This window comes from Neopsephotus bourkii, unplaced genomic scaffold, assembly GCF_033783945.1.
Source record: "Neopsephotus bourkii isolate Nb327-2 ecotype Australia unplaced genomic scaffold, CSIRO-AGI_Nbou_v1 NB_168, whole genome shotgun sequence".
Taxonomy (NCBI): domain Eukaryota; kingdom Metazoa; phylum Chordata; class Aves; order Psittaciformes; family Psittacidae; genus Neopsephotus; species Neopsephotus bourkii.
In genome coordinates this window covers 18,814,978-18,837,199 of record NW_026900684.1, presented here as the reverse complement: position 1 = coordinate 18,837,199, position 22,222 = coordinate 18,814,978, and the positions used below count along the sequence as shown (strand labels likewise).

Below are 22,222 nucleotides of genomic sequence, written 5' to 3'. Positions count from 1 at the left end.
GGATAGTATTTTTTTTGTACAGATAAAAGACTTGCTTGAACTTGTGGAGCAGCAGTTGTACTTGCTGAGGAAGAAAAGGAAGGAAATGCAGTAGGTTTCAGGGTCCCTGCTGAATACTGCTTTTCCATATGATCTGTCAACGCAACTAGTGGGAGTGTGAATATACGAAAGTTACTTGGGCTTTTTCAGTATTATTGTGCTTCTGTGACTTTCAAGCCAATTACAAACCCTGAAATGAGGAAGGGGTTTTACGGTGGAAAATAAAGCATGTTTGGTGCCACTTTGACGACCACCACTTGTACACAAAGGAGCATTTGCTGTTGTCATTTGTTGTCATTTGAAGTTGCATTGATGCACAGAAATCTTGATGGCACTGTGAACTTTTCTCTGCCTGAGAAAACGTGTTCAGTGGTTTGTGTAAACCACTGGGACCTGTTTGCATTGAGATTACAAGTACAGCTGTTAACATAATGAACTGAACATAGCAGAAAACTTTAGCAGCAGCTTTGTGAGTTTAGAGTAGCTTCTTTACACTTAAAAATAATATGTGTGCGTGTCTTTATTTCTATTATTTATACTTATATTCTGTAAGTGTAAATAAAGAGATAACTTACGCATGCAAGCTGAGAGACTGTGCATGCTGTCAGGGGAGAGAGCCTGAACCTGGCAGAGGTAGTTACCCATGCTTTTGTTGCAGGTTATCTTTTGGGAAGGGCAATGATGGTCACTTCCATGTTTCCCTGCACTATTTCTAGGCGGTCTCCAGGCCATGGCAGTTTGTCTCAAAACCCCTACAGGTGATGTTTGCCCCAGTTCTCGCAGAGACAACTGCACCATCTACTTTGCTCTCAGTCTGTTGTGCACTGCTCTATAGCTGGCTGGGTCTCCGAGGAGGGTGACAGCAGCGTTCAGTGTTTCCGCAGCAGTGGCCAACTGCAGCTTGCTGAAGCTGCTGAAGACTTGCGTGTTGAAGTGGCAGGAAAGTTTCCAGTAGCATCTGTGCTCCCAGTCTTCTTGAGGAGCTGCTGAAAACTGCCAGTTACTGTTGTGTTACGGAGGTGCTGAGAGTTTTGGCAGACTGCACCAATTTCTGAAGTGGCTTCTCTTCCTTCTGGTCCGTGGTATTTGGTGTTACCCTTGAATCAGTATTTTGGGCTACACGCATGATGTGCTGGAGGGTCTTTTCTGTAGATGCCTGTACTTGTGCTGCTACAGATCTCTGCATACTGTAGTGGGGGGAAGTAAAAATGGTGCAGAATTAAACCCCTGTGATTTTTTTCCTGGTCCACTGGCTTGCTTGTCTGTCTGCCTCCCCGACCTTTCCAGCTCCCTTGCATCCTGCCTCCTCATTCCCACAAATACAAATTTGGCATTCATATTTGAGAATATATTATAACATTGGCTGGGCTCAAAATGAGCCATGGTGAAATCTCCAAATCTGCCTCTGGCTGTATACAGTGTGAAAGCAGGGTGCTTACCTGGCTGCAGGCCAGTTACAGCTCATCTTCCTGCTGGCTTTGGTGGAAGCTGCAAAAGGTATTTGATCTCCTAGTTATAAAACCCACAGATATGTTGCTTTCCCATTTATTCTATGCTTAGAAAAGATCTTGTAAACTGGTAAATACAAATTATTCAGGATTCTAGAAATTAATGGGCTCAGGCTGTCTTTTCAAGCTTGATCTACTTCAGACTGCTGTTGAAGTGGTCAGCGTGATTGAAGCCCCCAGGTGACTTCAGTTTGAAGCTGAGCTCACCTCACCTGGCGCATTCTCCCATATTCTGTCATGCTCTGAACAAGCTCAAAAGCAACGGACACCTTCACAGCATGGCAGTGCCCCTGGAGCTGTGGTTGAGTACCTGTGGCAAATTGCTGAGCTCTGCTATGGTCCCGTGCTGCTGGAACAGTGGGAAAGCAGCAGGGAAATACTTGATTTCCAGCGCCTGTGGGATGTTATCCTTTCTGCTTTTGTTAGAGTAATTTATGTAGCTTCCTGTCTTTTCTGCCTTTCTGCTGAACTTGCTGTGTTCTTCAGCAGACCCGTTTAAAAGTCCTTTGGGGATGAATCAACCTTAGTAGCATTTCATGCATGCCTGGAAAAAGGAGTGTCCTGCTCTGGAGAGTTAACAAGGCTTAAATGCCCTGCAAGGCTGACCATTTATCTAGTTGGAATGATGAGGTGAAATTCATTTGAACCCCATGTAGAGGCACATTCTTAACTTGACTTAAACCATCAGTCCACCACACCTTCAAGCTTCCATGCCTCAGCAGCTCGTTCTTACCCTCAAGCAGCACAGGTGTGATGAGCTGGATCAAGGAATGGTTTGGCCACACACCGGGTAGTTATGTGTGGGCCAGGTAAGTTGACCACTGAAACACCATTTTAACTGGGGAGCTGCATGCCAGCTGATGGCAGCCCCTCCTCTCAAGTCTAGGGAGATTTCAGTATAGTCAAATCGGGTTTCCACAGGAGCAACTGAGGAATCAGTAGCCTCGTGCGCATACCCATGGCCATTACTTTGGTCTCTCAAGATGTCACTTGTGGGTTTTTTTCTCAAATTTCGCTTTTGGTTATTTAATTCTGGAACAGCAGACAGCAAAAGGCTCTGGTGGTTCTGCTGGCGAAATGCTTTATTGTTGCTATGGGAATAGTCCTTGCACTGCTGCAGAGCTGGAGTAACTCCTAGCCATCTGACAGGAGATCTGTTACATCGTGTTTGTGGGTACTGAGAAATGCGTTGGATTCTCAGGGTTTAAGGAATGTAACTTAAAGCTTTCTTCCATGACTGCAATTGGAGGACAAAGTAGATATAAGTGTTACCTCTGTAACAGGTGTACTGTTTTGCTTTTGTTATATCTGCTTTTTAAGAGTGTCTTGAAATGTAAATACAAGTCAGAGCTTCATACTAACTTTAAACAATGTGTTTTGGTTTCAGCTCCCAGGAAGATGAGAGGCCTATGTCACCCTTCTACGTGAGGTATTTACTCAGCTAATTTAATTCATTTTTCTGGGTGGGATTGACTCGTTACTGGAATTAACTGTGGGGAGTGAGGCCAGGAATGCTCAACAGACTGTCATCAGACAGAAGATCCATGTGAAGTTTGTAATTATTGCTCAGCCAGTGGGATGAATGAGTCTTCAGAGATACAAACTCTGTTGCAACCTTTTGTATTTAGAGACGAGGTTCAGGGTTTAATGCCAGTCTTGTAAATTATTAATTAGACGAGAGACATCCGTTTCCTCTTTTTGTCAGTTTATTTCATAGCTTAGATGCCCGTCATGAGTAGCTTATAATCTGCGGGCACAGGGGAGATTTTTGCCACAAGCTTTGAGAAGCTATCAGCATGTGCTGCTGAGAAAGAAACCAGGAACCAGATGGTGAGTCAGCAGCCCGTACAGCAACTGCTCCTCTGCTGCAGCCCAGAAAAGCAGGGGAGTTGGAAGTGGATGATCTTAAGGTTCTTTCCAACCCAAACTGTTCTATGATTCCTTGAGAGTGTCTGGGTCCCAAGCACGCCTCTTCTGGAGGGAATGGCACTCGCGCTGCATTTGAACAAACGGCGTTTCTTATTTTGCCAACTGGAGGGCAAAGTCACTGCTTGTAAGAGTGGCCTAATTCTGTTGACATCAGTGAAAGTTTGCTCTGCTTGCTTTGGTAGCAGGCTCAATTCCAGTGCTTTCATTTATACTCAGTGGAAGAACAGGAGCCAGGGCAATTAACAGTGAAGGGCTGCAGAGGAGGAAGGGACAGATATCATAATTGAGTTCTTTGATCTCTGCAGAGTTTAAACAAATAAAAAGAAATCCCTGTGGTGCTTTTTGTGAGAGCAGTGATATTTGGAATTCTTACAATGATCTCTGAAATGTCTTAATTCTCTTGCATATTTTCCTGTTTATCTTTGTCATTTGGGGGGGGGGGTTAGAGAAATTTTCTAGCATGAAGTACAGAAAGCGTGTTTCATGCATACTCTTAGTATGGAGGCTTCCATTAAAACAGTGCAGAAATGTGAGTCAGTGAATTAACCTGGTTGTGTGGCCCTGTCTACCTTCCTGTTGATGCATCATCATTCCCTGCAGTGTATTTGTGCAGATATTGCCTAGTCTGGGCTTCAGAAGCTTGAAACTGTCGAGGGAGGTTCTGCCTTTTGTGAGATTATTTTGTAGGTGCATAAATTCCCCTGCCACAAGTTTTCTTTAGTTTTAATCATCAATCCTGTCTTGACACTGAAAATAGTCCCTCTCTTTCTTTCTGGCTAAATGTGACCTTCAGATGATTGTAGGCTTTCATTATGTTTCCATCTGTCCTACCGCTTAAAACTGTCCCAAACCCTTTTCTGAGTCAGGAAAATGATCCAGGAAAGAGATTGTCTTCAGCTGACCTTGTCAGGCTTGCTAAGGAGACAGCGAGCAAGGAGTGGACCTGAGGAAACTGGTATCAAAACAGGACATTTCTGTGAGAGAGGGAGCAGGTTTGGAAATTTTAAATAGGGATGTGGGCATATTAGGATGGGGAGCAAAGAATAAGTGTGTCCATTGGAATGAAGGGATGCATTTCCATGGGAATGTATCCTGCAAATAGGAAAGGAAAGAGTCAGGAATAAATACATAGCTGGATAGTGAAGAAATGGCTAGCAGGAGCAGAGAGGAAACAGCACACCTTTCACATAAGGCTTCATGCCAAGCTTGTGTCTTGTACATAACATTGCTAAGACACAATTATTTGTAAATAAAGCTAACGGCTTTTAAGTCTTTCTGCTATTTATCACACATCAGAAATGTGTGTTCCTGAGGTCAGTTGCCAAGTGCAGTTAATTTGGCAGGAGAGCTGGTGCTGGCTGGGCAATTCATGATGCTTCAACAACTGAGAACTTGAGTGGGTGGCCAGGTTTTTCTGTCCTAGCTTTGAATGTTCTAATTGTTGCCCCAGAGCTATGCATGACATATATAGGAACTGCGTTTCACACCACGAAAAAGAAGGAGAGATTGTCTGCTTTGGCTGTCTGATGGTCAAATCTGTTTGTATTGCTACCAGCTACGCTTACGTAGTTTGAAATGCCGTTCAGGTAATCCTTCAAGTGAATCATGTATGTGTATGTACAGAGCAGACGCTACTGCATTTATACAGTAGTTCCAAACAGATAATTATGCAACAAGTTAATTAAATGGGAATAAGAGCTTTTTAGCTTCCAAACATTGCATAAAACTTGGCTTTTGCCAGACTGAAGGAGCATTGTGTCCCTTTGTAAGCGAGTTTTGGTAGGATCAAACCAGAGACTTAATTCTTCAGTGCTGTACCATGTCTGCTAGCAATGGAGATGTTTCCCTTGATGTTATTTTTAAAAATAAGGCAAATGCTTGAGGCCTTAGCTTTAAGTCAGAACTGTCAGAATGCCACCAACATTCTATTTCTTAAAAGGACGCTGATGTATGGTTGTGGATTTGTTTGATTGGTTGTTTTTTTTTTCCTTTGGACATTGGGAAGTCATGACCAAGCATAGAATTAATCACCACTGCTGCTCTGTAAGGGAATAAGCAGTCATTAATAGTATGAGAGTAAGTGGTAAATGAGGCAAAATGTGACAGGTTTTTCAAGAGAGGTGATACCAATAAAACCAAATTATTTTTCATAAGACTTTCCAGAGACAAAGAAAAGCAATATACCTAGTCTGTCTGATGTCAGCAAAATGCTTTGCATCATGCCAGGTGTATGGAGAAAATGAGCATTTGTACTAGAGCTTAAAGATGGGTAGGGAGGGGATAAGACCTGTAGGTATTGCTGGCAGGAAAGGGAGGAGATTGCTGGTAGAGCTCCTTAAGTGTCATGGGCTTCTTTTATTTAATGGCCACTGGCATAATAAAATAGAGTCACACTCATGATCTGGGCTTATAGCAGAAATTTAGGAGTGGTTTGGATGGGAATGTCCACTGGGAGAAAATACCAGTGATATATGATACAGGATGACTGAGATTGATATAGAGATATGGAAAGATAAGCATGAAATATAAGTTGTAGGATGAAAAGTGATAACATGGGTGATAAAGTCTTAGGACTAATAATAATAAAATCTTAGGACTTAGATAATAAAATCTTAGGACTAATAATGACAATCCATTACATGAAAGGGGAGTTCCTCACATTTAGAAATGCCAGGGAAAGGATGGACCTGGGCATACTTGTTCATGGAGGGATGGACAGGGGAAGCATGGGATAAAAATACCAAGTTGGAGTAATCACATGACAGTGGATATATAAAGTGAAGTATTTTCAGTATAGAGGAAGTATGCATGCCCTTGTACAAGAGTCAGATGAGGCCTCATACACTTCAGTAACTCATGTCTCAGTGGCATTAGGTTTGTGAAAGTGATTAAAGAAGTGTGGGCAGACCCTGTTACAAAGTAGAGAAAAGAGCAGGGAAAGCTTATTTAATGTAAGAGATGAACCAGAGTACACATATTCCACTGGGGGTTTAGGCAGGGAGAAGTTGTTTATGTTAAGTCACAGTACTGATGCACGAAAAAATGTGCGCAAACAGGCTATGAAAAAATGTGGACAGAAACTAGAAATTTTGTAGCTGGAGCCTTCTTTTGTTAGGCATTGCAAGGTTGAGGTGAGCTTGACCAGTTGATGAGATCCGGGGTTTAAATCCATTCACCTACTGCTGACCAGGATTATCCTGTCCTCTCTGTACTCCTTTGGTTAAGACAATTTGTTGACTCAGCTGTGCTCCATACCAGGCATGGAGGTTTCTGCACTGTTCAAAGAAGAGGAAAACTTTCCTGGGTGATTAATTGTTCCAGGGAGTCATGCCTTAAGGACATTTACATTCCAAAACCTTTGTAACAAAACTTGGTGGTAAAGGGAGTTAAGACTGCTCAAAAATGTATAATGCTGCTCATTGTATAATTCCATAATAAAACTGTGATGCCAGCTGTACTGAGTGATCAGTACTGAGAAACAGTGCTCAGTTTCAGGTAATGAAGCAGCATCTGGCAACGGCACTTCTCTGTAAGTACAGTTCTCAACATGTGCAATGAGTTCTTAGAAGGCAAGGAACCTACAGACGTGCTTTATGATGGCGCATATGCTTCAGATTTGACACATTAGTCATATACATGGTTTCAGGAGTGTCTTGATGAGTACATCCTGACATAAACCAGAGTAATATTACAGAGATAAAAAGTCGAAAGCTTTGTAGTGTGGAATTCCCTTGTTAACATGCAGAGGATTAAACTGAAACTGGGAGGAGAGCTGGCATCACAAGCAATGCCAAAAATTGCCTCAGATACCTTTGAGTGCAGGGCAAAGCGTTTTACAGTTTCACTTGTTTTAATACTTCTTTTCCTTTAAGTACTAATATCTTGTTGGCAGTATCCAGTATAGCCAACTTGTCCTCCTTGGAATAATTGTTATTTGAGACAACTCTCTTTATATAATACAAGTCAGGTATTCTTAGCCTGCAGAATATTGTGTAAGATGGTTTACCCTGTTTGTTCTCAGGTCAGTTTTCTGAAGAAACTGAAAAATATTGTCCAAATTTCACACCTGCCACCTTCCTGAACACTTCCTCCTCAATGGCACATGCCATAAGAGGTCCTAAGGCCCACAAGGGGTGCTGCATCCTTTTACATACCATGATTATATTGTGTGATGCATGTTAATGTCTTGCATCGCTTCAGCACTAGCTGAAAATAAACACCAGGCTGCTGCATGCCCCTGCTTGCAGTGTCCAGCTACTGTGTGGGTCTGAGATCCCCCGAGGCATATTTCTCTCCTCTGTAGAGGAACCTTCATAGACACCGCCATCCAAATTCACTAAGCTAAATCAGGTGGTGTGTATGAATCCCCTTCAGGATTGTCTCTGCTCCAAGCAGTAGGTGTCAGTGTGCACCCATCATAAAGGGTGATGTCAGTGGAAGTCAAAAACAGGAGTCCTGAAGAAAACAAGACAGATGCTTTTAGTGGGGTTAATTTTCTGCATAGGAAGAGGTTAGTGTCAAATATAATTTAAAGCAACGATAGTTGGATCTGAGCTTGTGAAAGCATAAAGGTGCTAGAAAACATTGAAAGCATGTCCTCTGTGTGATAGAACATCCCAGAAAATAAAAGCACATCTCTATATTCTTAAATTCATTATTTTCGTGTATTATATACAGGCACAGTCCTTCTCTTTGGGGAATGTGTGTCAAATGAAGTAGTTGTCTTAAAATAGATTCCATGTGAGTGTGCAGTATTGCATGTCACAGTGGGCAAGTTATGGACAGTGAACAATGTTTAGACTGTATAAATACCTATGGAAGAGGAATTTCCAAGGTCATGGGTTAGAATAGTATATTTGGGAGGACTTCAGAAATTTCCCATGTGAAATGTCAAAGCCATTTAAACATCCTCTACTTTACTGGAATGGCAAAATGGGTTAAAGTTTCTGCATCTGTTGAGGCTTTCTTACTGTTATGCTTGGCTTAAAAAAAAAAAAACAAAACAAAAAGCAAGAACAGGAAAAAAGTTGGTTTGCTTCCTCAGTAAAGCAGATGGATAGTAAATAAATCTTAGCAATGAGTGACCTTAGTTCCATATTGCAACTATGTCTTATCATTTAGGCCATTAAATATGGTCAGGAATTAATTCATTGACTTCATAAATGGAAACCAAGTCTGGGAAAATTTTATGCCAGTGAGTCAGTTTACTCTGGTTGATGCTTTTACTTTGCTTTTGTAACAGATGGATGCTGACACGTTTTGCTCATTAGTGCCTTAAGTGAAAAATACAACAGGAGAGGGAGTTTGATATGCAGCTCAATTATTTGCCTGCTGACACAAGATGCCCAGTGCAGAGCAAACAGGGTGCAGGTATTGCATGAGATAGTTCTTACTCTGGTGGTATTTTTTAAAGTTAGAGGGGGCAGAGGAGATTTAATGTGTGTAAAGGTGATGGAAAACACCACTTTCCCATACCTGAGCTTGAAACGGAATGGGAGAAATGGCCGTGCAATAAGAGTTTACCTTACGTGTGAAGCAAGGCATTATCCACAGCTGATGGGGCACCTCTGAAAGTGAGCAAAAGGCTTGAGTAAGCAAGTTAGACAACACTGGGAAGTGCTAGAGGTCAGACTTCACAATGTGAAGGTCTTAAGAAGCCAGTTCAAAAGTTTATAGCACTTGAAACAGCTATGTGCCTTGATGCAGGTTTTGTGGCTGCTTCTCTGAAAGTAAAAGTCCCCAGCACTGGGAAACTCTCCTGCTGCTTCTTGTCACCCAGGAAGAACCTTTAATTTCTGTTGAACGTTGCTATTTCTCAGCATGCTCTGCAGCGCTGCGTAATTTAATAAAGATAATGTAGCTGTGGAGATAATTGACCGTACGTATCAGTGAAATGAGCAAGCCGTGAGGGGAAAATAATTAACCAAAACAGATCATGAGTTCCCATTGTCCGGATGATTTACTGAGCAAAGGAGCCCTTCCAAGGCAGCTGCCTGCACAAGCAGGAGTGCCAAGAGGGCTCTTCTGGGCACGCCTCACCTCACCTGCTCTGTGAAGCATAGATCCGAAGGCAGAGTGACTTTGCCACCCAAGAAGCTTGGAAAATCCTGCAGGATACATCCTGTCTGCCTGGTTGCTCTTGAGTTGAAATCCTTACATAGCTATGCCTTTCCCTCAGTTTGCTAATGTGCTTGAGCACCTCCTGCTCTATCCCTGGGCAGGCTTGAATTGAAGCTGCTGTGTAGCTCTCTCCCCTCCACTGTTTGTTTTGGATGTGAACTTCCTCAAGGTAAAAAAAAGCTGATGCAGGGTAAATAAAGCATTTAGCAGTGCATTTAAATGAAGTAGCAAGGAAAGTTACCAGTTGTGGAATTAAAAAAACCCTAATGTGTCTGGGAAAAGCTCTGATTTTAAATCTCCATCATATTGAGAGAGGGCTATTAGGAGAGTATTGAAATATTACAGGGCTAGAATAAAGTTGTATTCAGTATACAAGGACGTAGTATTTAGAAGGAAAATACAATAAAATCAGAATGTCAGAGCTTTGTTTTGTAATCATCCGCTCAGCTGGCATGCATCTATATGCGTATCTCCTTGTTATCTGTTGGTAGTTTCGTAATCACGGCATCACTAGCTCTTCGACAGAATCTGTATTGTCTGAGTAGGGTTTTTCCAGATACCACAAAGTAATTGTTATACAGATAAACATCATTATGAATTAGGAAGGTTAATGAACTTAAAACTGAATCAGTACTAGTAAAGCACAGTTAACTGAGAATTAGACAACTACGGAATGTATTGAGGTGTTATGAAAGATTCTGGTGTTTTACTTAGATATTTTGCAGCTTCATCTTTTGTTTCTTCTTTTTACTGCTTCTCAGGTAAAGAGGCTGGTGTGTTTTTGGTCATGCAGGTGGTTTGCAGATAGTGACTGTTGGCCTTGAATACCGCAGATGGAGTTTATGGCATGAAGTTTTCTCATATACAGTATTTAGCCTTTTATTAAGTTTATGTGAAACAGGAGTTTGCATTTTTTCCTGCTGGCAATAGAAGGAAGAGCTGTTTCCTGAGATGATCTATCTTGTCTGATGTGTAAATATACCTGTACCCTACAGATGTTTTAAAAAACCTAGAATCCAAACAATCCTGTTTACCCCTCCAGTACTGTTTTCTGGACATGAAAACAAAGAAGAAAAGTGTGATATGAAAGACACCTCTGCTCAGTACGGATTGCATCTGAATATTGTGGAAAGTTAATACAATATTACCTTACTCCTACACATGTAGAAGCAAGCGGTAGTCAGCACATAAATTGTATCTTACAATGTGGTTTAGCCTATCACACTAGCATCTTACTTGCTAATCCATCTCCCATGGGAGGCCAGGTCTTAGAGGATAGTTCTGGGCTGGGAAGGGGCCAATAGTTTATATAAGTGAACAGGAAAGCAAGTAGGGTGCTTGAAACGTGCTCTTGCTCCTCAAATTGCAGCGCTGTTCAGTAGTTAAGAGTCAGTGTTACATGTGGAAACAGAGGGATCTTGCAGATTTATGTATTTATTTCCTACATGCAAATTGCATGTCCGTAACAGTAAGTACAATGATATGTGTTTGTATGTCTTCTGTTCATGAGATCATCTGAATGACATAGCAGCTTTGGTGCTGTGCAGGTAATGTGGAATATACTGGCACATCTGTGACTGCTTTCACGTTGTGCCGCTGTTCCAGGGATCTGTGCCTGGGCTGGAGATTAGCACCATGTGAAGCTTGGACTAGAAGGGATGTGCATGTGGTTAGGGCACTCTGCTTTAGCTACACTGAAGTGAACACACTGGCTCAGCTGAAGGAAGCTTACGCATACTGCAAGTCTGATTTGCAGCTGGCATTTGGGGTTTGTACTTCACTACAGGAGTTAGGCTGGTTTCTTTGTTTTGTTAAACTGGATGTAGTGGCCCCTGGTTTACCTTTCTCATCATCTGTCTTCCATCACAAGTGACACTCAAACCCAGCAAAGCCGCAGAGCGATTGTCATCTGAGTGTGCCACAGCTTCTTAGCTAGTTCTAGATCTGTATGGCGAAGTGCAAAATATTCAAAGGAAGCAGAGAGGAGAACCTTTGGTTAGTGAAGGAAAGTCAGCTGTTGATGGTTCTGCATTGAAACCATTTGGGAGAAGCTCATAAAGACTGAAAGCAGTGAATGGCTGTTTTGACAGGAAGCATATATTGCATCCAGCCTGGCTCGTATCCTGGCCAGACAGTGCCATTTCACTGGGATGTACCAACCTGTTGTACTGCTAATTCCTCTGCTGATAACAGGGATAAATCGAAGTGAAACCCCTAAGCCTATAACTTACTTGACTTAACAAAGATCATAGAAGGGATGAATGGGCAAAAAGTGTCACCTTATCTGCAGAGCACAGTCAGTGTACAGGAAGAAGGGGTAGCATGGGATTCAGCTTGGCAAAGGGATGACAGCTGTGCAAGGTAGATAGCAGCTTGTTCAGAAGGGCAGAGACACCTACAGTCACATTGTCTCTTCCTGAGCATGAAAACAGACTGGGGGGAAAGGGAAAGAAGACCACATTTTATTCTTAAAAATGTGAAGCCAAAAGTATGAATATCAGAGCACGGCAGGAGAGCTGTGCAAAGCCTGTGTTTTGCCTTTGTCCTCTGTTAATATTTAAACATTCTTAAATATTAAGCCCCCTTTCAAGTGTACAAGTTTTTCAAGTCAGCCTCAAAAGAAAGCCAAAAAAATACACAGCGCGTTGAGGTTGAAATACTTTCCATTAGACTTTGGCCTGCTGCAAGGGAATGACAGGGAAATTCTTGAGGATATTGGCATTGCCAAAATGTGCCACGTCACCATGGAAGTGAAAATTCCTTAAGGGGAAAACTTGCAGCATGTGCTTGTGGCCTGCACGTGCAATTGTTGAGACAGCTTAGACCTTTAAATCTTAGTGGTGCAAAGAACAAGAGGATTTAAGATGTTATGGTGATAATTAGATCTAACATTCTCTTCTCTTTTTCTTTTACACAGTGCCCACGTATCACAAGTCAGTAGTAACATTCCTGCTACAGGAGAGTAAGTGTCTCTTTTACAGTTTTGTAGCTACCATTTTTTGTATATTGGAGCTTTTTTAAGTATTCGTGGTTATTCTTTGATTTCTCTTTAAAGGTTGTTCTTTTACAAAGACAGTGTTTCCCAAACCAAAGCATCTGCAATGATAATAAATCACTTGCTTCTGAAAAATTCTTAGGCCCTTGGTTCTTCCCTCATGCTGTGCCTGTGATGTTTCTGTTAGACAGAACTTGCATATTTAGAGAAGCCATTTGCACTGTGTCATCCTCTTGCTCTTGTTTGCATCCCAGCAGAGGACCTGGCTTAATGCTGCTACCGTAACTGGGAGCAGCAGAGTCAATGAGTTAGCTTCCTTGCCAGAGCTGGAGGTGCCAATGGCTGATGGGTTTGCAGAACTGATTCTTGTCAATACGTGAAACACGGACATACTTGCCTAGTTAATCCACGTGGGGTTCGCAGTTGTTAAGTTCTCTGACTTTTTTGGGAACTGCAGTGTCAGCAGACTTACAACTGTAGCAACTTGGCAACAGCTTTCACTGCATTCTCTAGAATTCTCTGGAGAAGTCAGCCCAGGTAGAGGTTCCCATACTTATAGCTACACAGTTGAAAATTAACCAGCAAATGCTGCAAATAACTTTTCTAATTATGGAAAAAGCACTAAGAGCTATATATGGACTTTGGACAGGCGTGTTTGAAAAAACTCATTCTTCAGCAGATACTTAAAGCATTGCAAGAAACAGGGATGGGGCAGGGATGCAGAAAAATGTGATTTGAAATGATCTTTATGGGGAAAAAAATAGATATAAAAATGTCCTCTGAGGGAGGAAGGAAGTAAATGTTACAAGAAAATGTCAGGAGATTTGGTTGTGTTGAAAGTTCAAGCAGTCTCACATCTTTAGCTGATGCGAATGCACAGGCTCCCTTGCTGTGGCATGTGTGGAAGCCCTCTTACTGCCAGTGGGACTGAAAGCGATCTCACACTAGGCTTAAGTCAAGGGTGGCTGTGCGTGCATTCACAGCACAAGAACAGTGCAAAAACAGAACTCAGAACCAAACCTGTGCTTGGTCATCAATTTAAGCATATGAGGAGTTTGTAGTGAAGTGCTGGTTGTGTGTTCTCATCCCTCTGTGAGACAGCTGTGAATCACCTGCTTGCAGATGATGTTGCCTTACTAAGCTGGGATTGCACAAGAGACTGGTGTCAGCATGGCTGAGTATCAAATATGGTTTTGCCACGGCAAGGACTATTGAAGTGGAGGGTGAAAGTTAGGCACCAGTGTCTCTGTTGTTGCAGTAAGTAAAATTAGGTGTTTTACTGAAGGTTCAAATATCCCTAGAAATAAAAAAGAGCAAGATGAATTGGGAAGGCTCAGCTGTTCCGAGGGACCTGAACATCAGGATATATGAAGCTTAGCTCTTCGCAGATGTCATGGCCCTAGGACATTTTACACTGCCTTGCCATCATAATAAAACATAACCCTTGGATACCCTTGCTTTATTTATTCTTGCAGAGAGGGAGCTCCACAAAGTCTTTGAGCTCAATTGACCTTATTTTTCGGCTTGACAGGTATTTAGAGAAGACAATCCGCTCAGCCGTGGAGCAGCATCTCTTTGATGTTCATGGCTCAGGCGGCCAGAGTTCAGAGGACTCTGAATCGGGAACATCTTCAGCCTCTTCTAATGTGTCTGCCAGGCAAAGGAGGCGACACCACAAAGAGCAGGAGGAAGCCCGGAGAAACAGAGACATGTATGAGCCTGATTTCTTTGTTTTGGAGAGTGTATTTGATTAAGCGTACCCTAGTTACATCCTCTGATCAGGGCAATGCTTAGTTCTGTTGCAAAATACTCTGGCCCTTGACTTGAGCTGAAAGTTCAGAGCAGACTGAATGCCTGTGCAGAGCATCAGTTAGAGCTGAGAAATGTAAAACTTATTAGAGGTCATGGAGTGGGGTGAAGCATGATAAGAATCTAGGGGGGTTTACACGGTATAGTAGAGTTCTTAATTACAGTATTTGGAATTGTTTAATTACAGTATTTGTTGCTTTAGTGGAAATTCACAAGCAGTTGTTCCTATTGCCTATGACTTTCTTTAGATAAAGACATCAGGTTTAGATACTTTTCTGATTTCCAAATGTCTTCAGAAATAAGATGAAGCCTCCTTTTTGTATATGGAGGCACAGCTTATGTCTGGGTTTATTGAGGAGACTTAGACATTGGTCTGAAAGTAGAAAAATCTTCCTTTTGAGTAATGAGAATTTAAGAATTTTTATCCACCCTGTTACACAAAGTTTAAACATGATTCAGTGGTTAATTTCATTAAATGTCTGTCAAAGAGTAAAAATAATACCTATTTTTCCTTTCATACTCCTCTACTTGTGGCATTGTACCACTTTGTGTGGTACAAATGTGTTGCTACCACAGCCTTAACAGCACTTGCCCAAGGCATAGCTATCTTTGAGGAACTGTAACTACAGGCTTTGCAAGGCCGTCATCTACATTCAGTGCTTACACATAGTCTAGGTTTTACCCACCACTGCTTGTAAAGAATGTGTGTTCTTGGCTGAAGTATTGGTTTTCTAGGATTTCAAGTTAGATTCCAAAATAACGTATAGTCTCTGAGGGTTTTCTCCTGGGTGCTGAATTCCCCAAGTCCTATTGGATCTGCACATTCCTATATAAAGCCACTTTTATACAGGTGCATAACCTCATGTTAATATTGCAGCCATGTCATTTCACAAAAATTTATCAATGCTACTGTTGTAAAAAAAATCCATGGTTATAAAAATCCATTTACGTACTGACTGAAAATATGCTGTGAAGGTGGACAGGGAAATTAGCACTTGCAGGTCACCAAAGTATCTGGCAGCAGCTCTGAAGTAGTTTTTCTTGTTTAGTAGCCCTGCTGACAGGCTTCTCAGGTAAGTAGGTCAGAGACTGGCTAGCGTACGTGTTTGGAAGCATATAGTACTGCAGGGCTTCTTTTCAACACTGCATTATAGAGCCACCTTTGCACATGGTTGACACAGTTCTTTAGGTTCAGCTAGAGCCAAGGATTTAAAGCACATCGGAAGTTTTGAATGCTGGCTAGGATTCAAATTGTTTTCCCTGGTTCCCTTAGGTCAGATTGCTGGAACTCCTTTCCATGAATTATCAAAATTGGGAATTCCTTTCAAAATGTCTTTCGGTTGTCACTGTTGTTTTGATTGTCAGTGATTTCATCTCCTTGCCTTGTGATGGATCACAAGAGGATTTGTAATGTCACAAGATTGGACTTCAGACAGGAAGAGTGTTTATCACAAAAACACATAGGTGAACTCCCAGGCTCTGCAGGCTACGTGATCCGCAAGCTGTGTATATGTAATTGATCTGCTCAGAAGGTTATAAAAGCTTCCACAAAGGCAAATATATTATCTTAGAAGTTTAATCATAGATTTATAATACCTTTTTGTATTTCCCTTCCACCAGCAAAACTTAAAGGTTCATGATCTAGAAAATTACTGAAACTTTCTGGTTTTCTTTCCCATGCTGGCACTGTCCAGATACTACAGAGTAACGGGTTTCTTGTCCCACCAATACAAATCTAGATAAATTCTCCTGATGTTTGTGAAAGCAGGCTTTGTAGTTGCACAGCACTGTACAAGGCAGCCACACATACAACAGTTAGCAAACGTTCCAGTTTCAGTGGCAAGTATAAGCAGCCTGCATTTAGCCTCCAGCAAGGTAGGATTATAAAGAATGAGATGCGCTGTGTTTCCCCTGTTGCCCTAATGTGTTATATATGTGTCTTCATTATTGTACAAAGTAGAGAGAAGACTACTAAACAGGCTGTGAAGAGACAGCTGCATGCTGAAGGACCCAGCAGGCTAATTGTGCAGAGCAAGATAAGCCACACACCAGGCTTTTGAAAAACATACACAAACCCTGCTAGTCCAGAGTCCCAGCTATTGCATCACATGGTGACTTAAAGCTAGCTGTCCCACTTCCAACATAGCAGCACAGTTCTCTGTCCTAGCAGTTGTGTTGCTGTTGCAGAGATGCATTCCCTTTTCTGTTCTGTGTAATTCCTAAATAGGAATTGAGCATTTAGCTAAAGCACCACTATCCTGCTCTTACATTTAACGATATGAGTAAGGAAGTCGATTATGCGGTGTCATACGCCAAAGGAGATCCTTGGACCACAGATATGAATCACTTTTCTAAATTGAAAGCACGTGTCTCAAAGGAAAATATACTGTGTATTCTCTATAAAAATACCACAGATAGCCAGGAGCTAGTCCAGTTCAATGAGATTCTCTCTGTTGACTTTAGTGGGAAGTGAATCAAGTCCCAAACATTGATCCTCATAGTTTCTCACCTGAGGTACATACACGTGGCTTTCACTCCTCAGTGGGATTTAGCATTGCACTGTGTGTGTTGTTTGCTGCAGTAGGAAGAACCAGAGATACTGGTTTCATAGGGTGTAGGTGATGTTGCTGGAACTGCACCAGTCAGCATAATGTATTTCTCTATTGCTACCATAAATGTAGCGGGAGAGTGTTTTAAACGAGCTCTTGTTGTAATATCCCTTTTCTTTTTAGGGAAGTCATCAACAAAGAAAACATTCCCTCTGGATTCAGCAGTCTTGAAGACTGTATTCTAGCTGCTCAAGAAGTAGAAAAATTACAAGACAACAGCTCCGGATATCTTAGTGAAAGGAATAAACCAAAACGGCAGAAATCCAGCACCAAGCTCTCGGAGCTTAATGACAACCAGGACAGTCCTGTGGTAAGCTGACATACTGCACTATTTGACACCTAGGACTAGAATGGGAAAGTGTCTTTTTAATTTCTCTGCACATCTGGTTCCCTTGAGTAGCCATTTTTGCCTGCAGTACAGGCATAAGTGGCTGTTTTGGACTATGGGGAACACTGGATCCCGCACTTACAACCTTTGTGATGAGGCAGCTGAGAAACTGTGTTTCTGCTGTGATCCTCTTACTATAATCATTTTCTCTTTCCACAACTTTTTGCTTTTTTCATCTGAATTCAGCAAAGCATGTTTGGAAAGAGAAAAAGGAAGTAAGTCTTCTTTCTTTCAAAAGTCTTGCAAGGGGGTTGGAACTTCAGACACAGTTTCATATGTTCAGGTCAAGTTTATTTTTATATTTCTGCTAAGTTCTGAAACTGTAGATGGCAAGTGACTACTTGATAATGAGATGACAAAGGTGTTTTATGCCTTTTCCCTGAAGTCTGTGTGTTACTGCAGTTTGCAAAACACTTCAGTGTTGATCCAAAAGGTGATCCCTCTAGCTAACTTTGGTGGAGGAGGTAAATGGCACTGATACAACATCCTAAAAATCTGGAATACTGTGGAATTTGCCCAGCATATTCTTGTACAACCTTCACAGTAGAAGATAGTTTTCCAACTTTTACATGCTGTAGAATGAAACTGAAATAAGCTTTCTTCTCAACCAAACCAAACACAGATTGTAGTGTCAGCAGCTGAGAAACTGTACCATGTTTCAATGAGGGGCCTGCTTACAGTGGCAGAAGTGCTGGGCATCCCTGTGCATGGCACCACAGTTAGTAACAGTGAAAGCTGTGGAAAAAGACTGTCCTTCCAAGCTATAGGGTGTTTCCTTCAGTTGTACTTGAGTAAGTCTTAGAGACTGCTGCAAGTTCTTCTTAGTATGATATTGTGTTGGGACTCGTTTAGTTCACAAAATAGCATTGATCTAGTGCCCCTACCCTCTACAGAGATTCTAGAGAGAGGCTGATTTGGCTTCCTTTGTGATTAAAAAGAGTGCAAGCTGCTAAAAATTGTAGGCAGTGCTTAGATTTAGTGCTCAGTATCAGTAACCTTCTCACGTGATACTTCATGAAAGCACAGTGATACAGACACACACTGACTCTGTGTCTTTGCTTGCAGCAGTGGACTTTAAGACAGGTAAAGGTCAAGTGCTTGCACTCTTTTCTGCACCTCTTCTCTGTACTTGTGGAGTGTGAAGCAGTTTAAATGTAAATGAGAATTTGACTTGGGATTTGGGAAAGACTGATAGTAGTGTCTACTTTTGTTGTGGACCTGAAAAGCAATCATGAAGTCCTAAAACATGGCCAGAAGAAATGTCCTCAAATCTACCTGTGTCCAGTGAACTTTGCCTCCCATTGAGAGGCAGAGGCTGAAAGGAGCATAAAATAGACTAACCTAGCACAAAAAGCACTTTGACCAATATGACCATCAGTGTGCTTCTTGCTTACTTTGCTATGGAAAGTATCATAGAGGAATTGTCAACTAGGAGTACTGTTATGAAATAGCTTGCAGAGAGCATGATGCTATTCATTTTGAAGAGCAAAGGCTGCTTTTTACATTTTCATGAGTGTGCTTATTTCATACTTGCATTTCAGAAGCTGCCAGCAGGATATGTGATGGCTTAGCTTTCTTTTGGCTACATCTTTACATGTCAGATAACTACACAAATTAGACTACCTACTTGGAGTATCAAAGGACATAACCTGCACCTTAACATTTGCTAATAGGCCTTCATCCTGTAAACATGTTTGTGATGTATCTTCCTAGGCACCTTTTTCTAAGCCTTCCCACTTTTCAAAGCCTGAAAGAGTGTGTAGGACAGTGTATGGAAGCTTTCCTCTTAGCTAATTGCATCTGACTCAAAAGTGTAAGTCAGAGGTGGAAAAATTGTCAGTTCCACAAACCAACCACAAAGTATTAAAAGCTTGTAAATGCATTACAGAAACATGGTAACCAGGTACCAGTAGGACTTGAAGAATCACATTAAGGAATGCTGGAATGACTGGGCTGTGTCATCTTATGGGGCTGGAGGTGTAGCAAGTGAGAGGGGGGTTGTGACTACCCCAGGAAGTCTGTGCACACAGTTCCAGGGGCTGGGGCAAGAGCCACATTCCATTCTACTGTCTGACTTGCTCCTATTTAAGAGGGACTCTCTCAAAAAACAGGGTAGAAAACCTCCTGGACATGTGCCCAAAGTGGCAACGTGGCTTTGTCTTCACAGTGCTCTCTCAAGCTCTTAGAGGACAACAATGTTAAAGTTCCTAATGGTAGCCAAGACAAATTTCAGAACAAGTGTTCATAACCAGTTGAATTTCTTGCCCTGCATTCATATTTTAGCACAAGTTATCATTAGTTCTGTGCATATGGCAGTCTCTTGCGTTGTTCTGCCCATTTAAGAGGAAACTAGGGAAGGGTTTGGCTGAGAAGGGAAGTTTTTTCTAAGATAAGCATAAGGAGCTCTGCTTCAAAGATGCTACAGGTGTTGGTACCTGCTCTTTCAGGACTTGTACATACCACAGAATCACTCTCAAGCTCAGCCTGTCTGTCAGTCTGCAGATATGGGAACTGGCAGGGTACTATGCAGCATAATTCTGTTAAACATTTTGAGGTTGTCTGATGAAAGATAAAGCAGTGAGCAGCTGTTGTTTTTTGGCAGGTTGTGGGCAATAAAATGTGGGGTTTGTTTTGTTATAAATGTGCAGCAGGCAGGAGTCTGCTTGTTGCCTTGTTTCTAGAAGTCCTGTTTGATGCTTCTTTATTTGATCTGTTTACTGGCCTGCAGCTTGAATCTGTTTCTCGTATGTATCTTACTGCTTTAACATTTACTGTATTGCAGAGTATGGAAAGCTTTAGCTCATCCAGGCCTCTAGACAGAACAGGACCTGATGACATGGAAATTTTATCTGAAGAAAGGTGATTTATTTTTTTTTAAATATGTATATGTTTTATTTTTCATGTGTTTTTAGTACAGCCTAAGAGATCTTCCACCACAGGCTATGAGCATGTCAGTTATGCTGCAGAACTGCATTACCCACTGTGTTAGTAGGGTGGTATGGAGGCACTATGTATGTTGTTTTGGCTCTGCCCAGTAGCATACGCCACCAAGATTCTTCTCCCAGCCTGTTAGGAAAAGCACTGAAGATACTGATGGTGCAGACTTGGAAAGCAGTCAGCTGTGAACCACTTGAACCAGCAAGCTCCAGGCTGATGACTGCAGGGCTTGTCTCACCCAGCTTTCTTGGTTGGGAATACAGCCCTTTGTGCTTCCCTCTTCTACAAGTGCTGTAACAGCCCCACTCTGCTTGCCTGAGGTGACAATTCCCTCCACAGTTATGTTTGCTGGGAGAGCTGTATTGGTTTGGATTAAGAGCACTGGTAGCAAATGACATATTCTTCAGAAATAACTCCTGAGAGGAAGCAAAAATGCATAGTTTATCAGCCTGAAGTACTGTAACCCAGAGTGTCCCTTCGTTTACTGAATAAGTTAGTAAGTGTGCAGCCGTAGCAAGCATCTAAAAACCTGCGTGTGTAGAAGTCCTGCTTGTTTCTGTTACAAGGCAAGTCTGGTTTTGTATTTGTAATATGTTGGTTTGTTTTTGTTTTGTTTTTTTTTGTAGCAAAGAAAGTGAAAACGATGAGGTTTTTTTCAGGCACTCTCAGGTTGGTATTGGGCTTTTATGTTTCAGTTTTGTGGTCTCTAAATGGGCTTTTTATTGAGTAGAAACAAGTAGTGAGGCATATAGTTCTGTACAATTTTGTTTCTCCTAGAGAAATGGTGTTAGCACTTGCTTTTCCTTTTCCTTCCTTCTGCTTTTTATTTACATAATTCAGGGAGCATCTCAATCACTGAGGAGTCCGAAAGCATCTGCTTCACTCTCTTCAAACCCTACTTGCCAAACAGGGAAGTGTCACTGAAGCTAGCACTTTGGTTTAAGTAACACAAAGTTCCCTTTACTAATCATTGCAAACAGGGTGTGTGACTGGTTATCTCCCAGGGTAGTAAGATTAGCTTGTCTCTCTTGATTTCTGTAAAATCGTTTGGCCTTTTGTTTATGATTTCCCAATGTAGCCTGTTACCTTTGAACATAGGTGTCTGTGATTCATTTATCTTAGAAAACTGGATAATCTTCTGCTTCTTTCCTAAGGTTGGTGGTTGGGATGGATGTCAGGAGGGGACATGTGACATTGCAGGTGACAGTTTTTCCCCCAACTTTCAGTTTCTGCTCAACAACCACCTCCTGCCTTCACTTCATGGTGTTTTTCATCTACCTATTCAGCAAAACAAAGATTTAGGTTGGTTTAGGTGGGTTTGCAGTCACTGGCTCATGTAGGTTTGCATGAAACGCTTCTGGACAGCCAAGCATTTATAACACTGGGGAGAGTTATCTGAAGCACCTCTGCCTCAGTTGTGCACCTGTTTTAGAGTTTAGAAACAGCTGTGGACAATGCCTGTTTTCTCTGGCCATCTAGAGTTAACTGAGGGCTGACAGTGTTCTTAAACTAGCCTCCTCTTGTGGTTTGTTGGGGTTTTTTTACAAATAAAAGCCAATCTGCCATTTTTGCCTTGAAAAGCTTCATTTCTGATGGGTATTATTTCCATTTAGCAAGAAAGGTAAAAGATTACTTGCTACCAGCTGGGCTTTGACCAGCTGTGTTGTAGCTGCAGAAGTTCATGGGACACTGAAACGTGTGACCTCTGCAAGGGGTGTTCGGTGCTGCCTTTGATCACTGTTCTGACTGGGCTTAGATGAATCTCCTACTTTGCTCCCACAGGATCAGTAATCCACAGTGATCCGGCACTTGCTTGTAAGCTGTTGTGTTTTTCAGAGCGTGGGTTTTGCAACACCTTGTCCCTCACGTACTGGCTTGCGTGTGGAGA

The 22,222-nt window shown here is 41.9% G+C and overlaps 1 protein-coding gene across 7 annotated transcripts in view; it reads left to right on the top strand.

The window, feature by feature from the left end:
* The window catches only part of FAM13A (family with sequence similarity 13 member A), a 134,363-nt gene that overhangs the window by 80,677 nt on the left and 31,464 nt on the right, over positions 1 to 22,222 (top strand). For 3 of the 7 annotated variants that reach the window (XM_061374618.1, XM_061374659.1, XM_061374651.1), the window contains 6 exons: positions 2,935 to 2,976; positions 12,514 to 12,558; positions 14,123 to 14,302; positions 17,133 to 17,319; positions 20,180 to 20,256; positions 20,961 to 21,003. In XM_061374618.1, coding sequence (XP_061230602.1) covers positions 2,935 to 2,976; positions 12,514 to 12,558; positions 14,123 to 14,302; positions 17,133 to 17,319; positions 20,180 to 20,256; positions 20,961 to 21,003 — 574 coding nt within the window. The remainder of the gene's footprint in view (positions 1 to 2,934; positions 2,977 to 12,513; positions 12,559 to 14,122; positions 14,303 to 17,132; positions 17,320 to 20,179; positions 20,257 to 20,960; positions 21,004 to 22,222) is intronic. The other 4 variants (XM_061374636.1, XM_061374669.1, XM_061374627.1 and 1 more) reach the window with 4 other exon arrangements.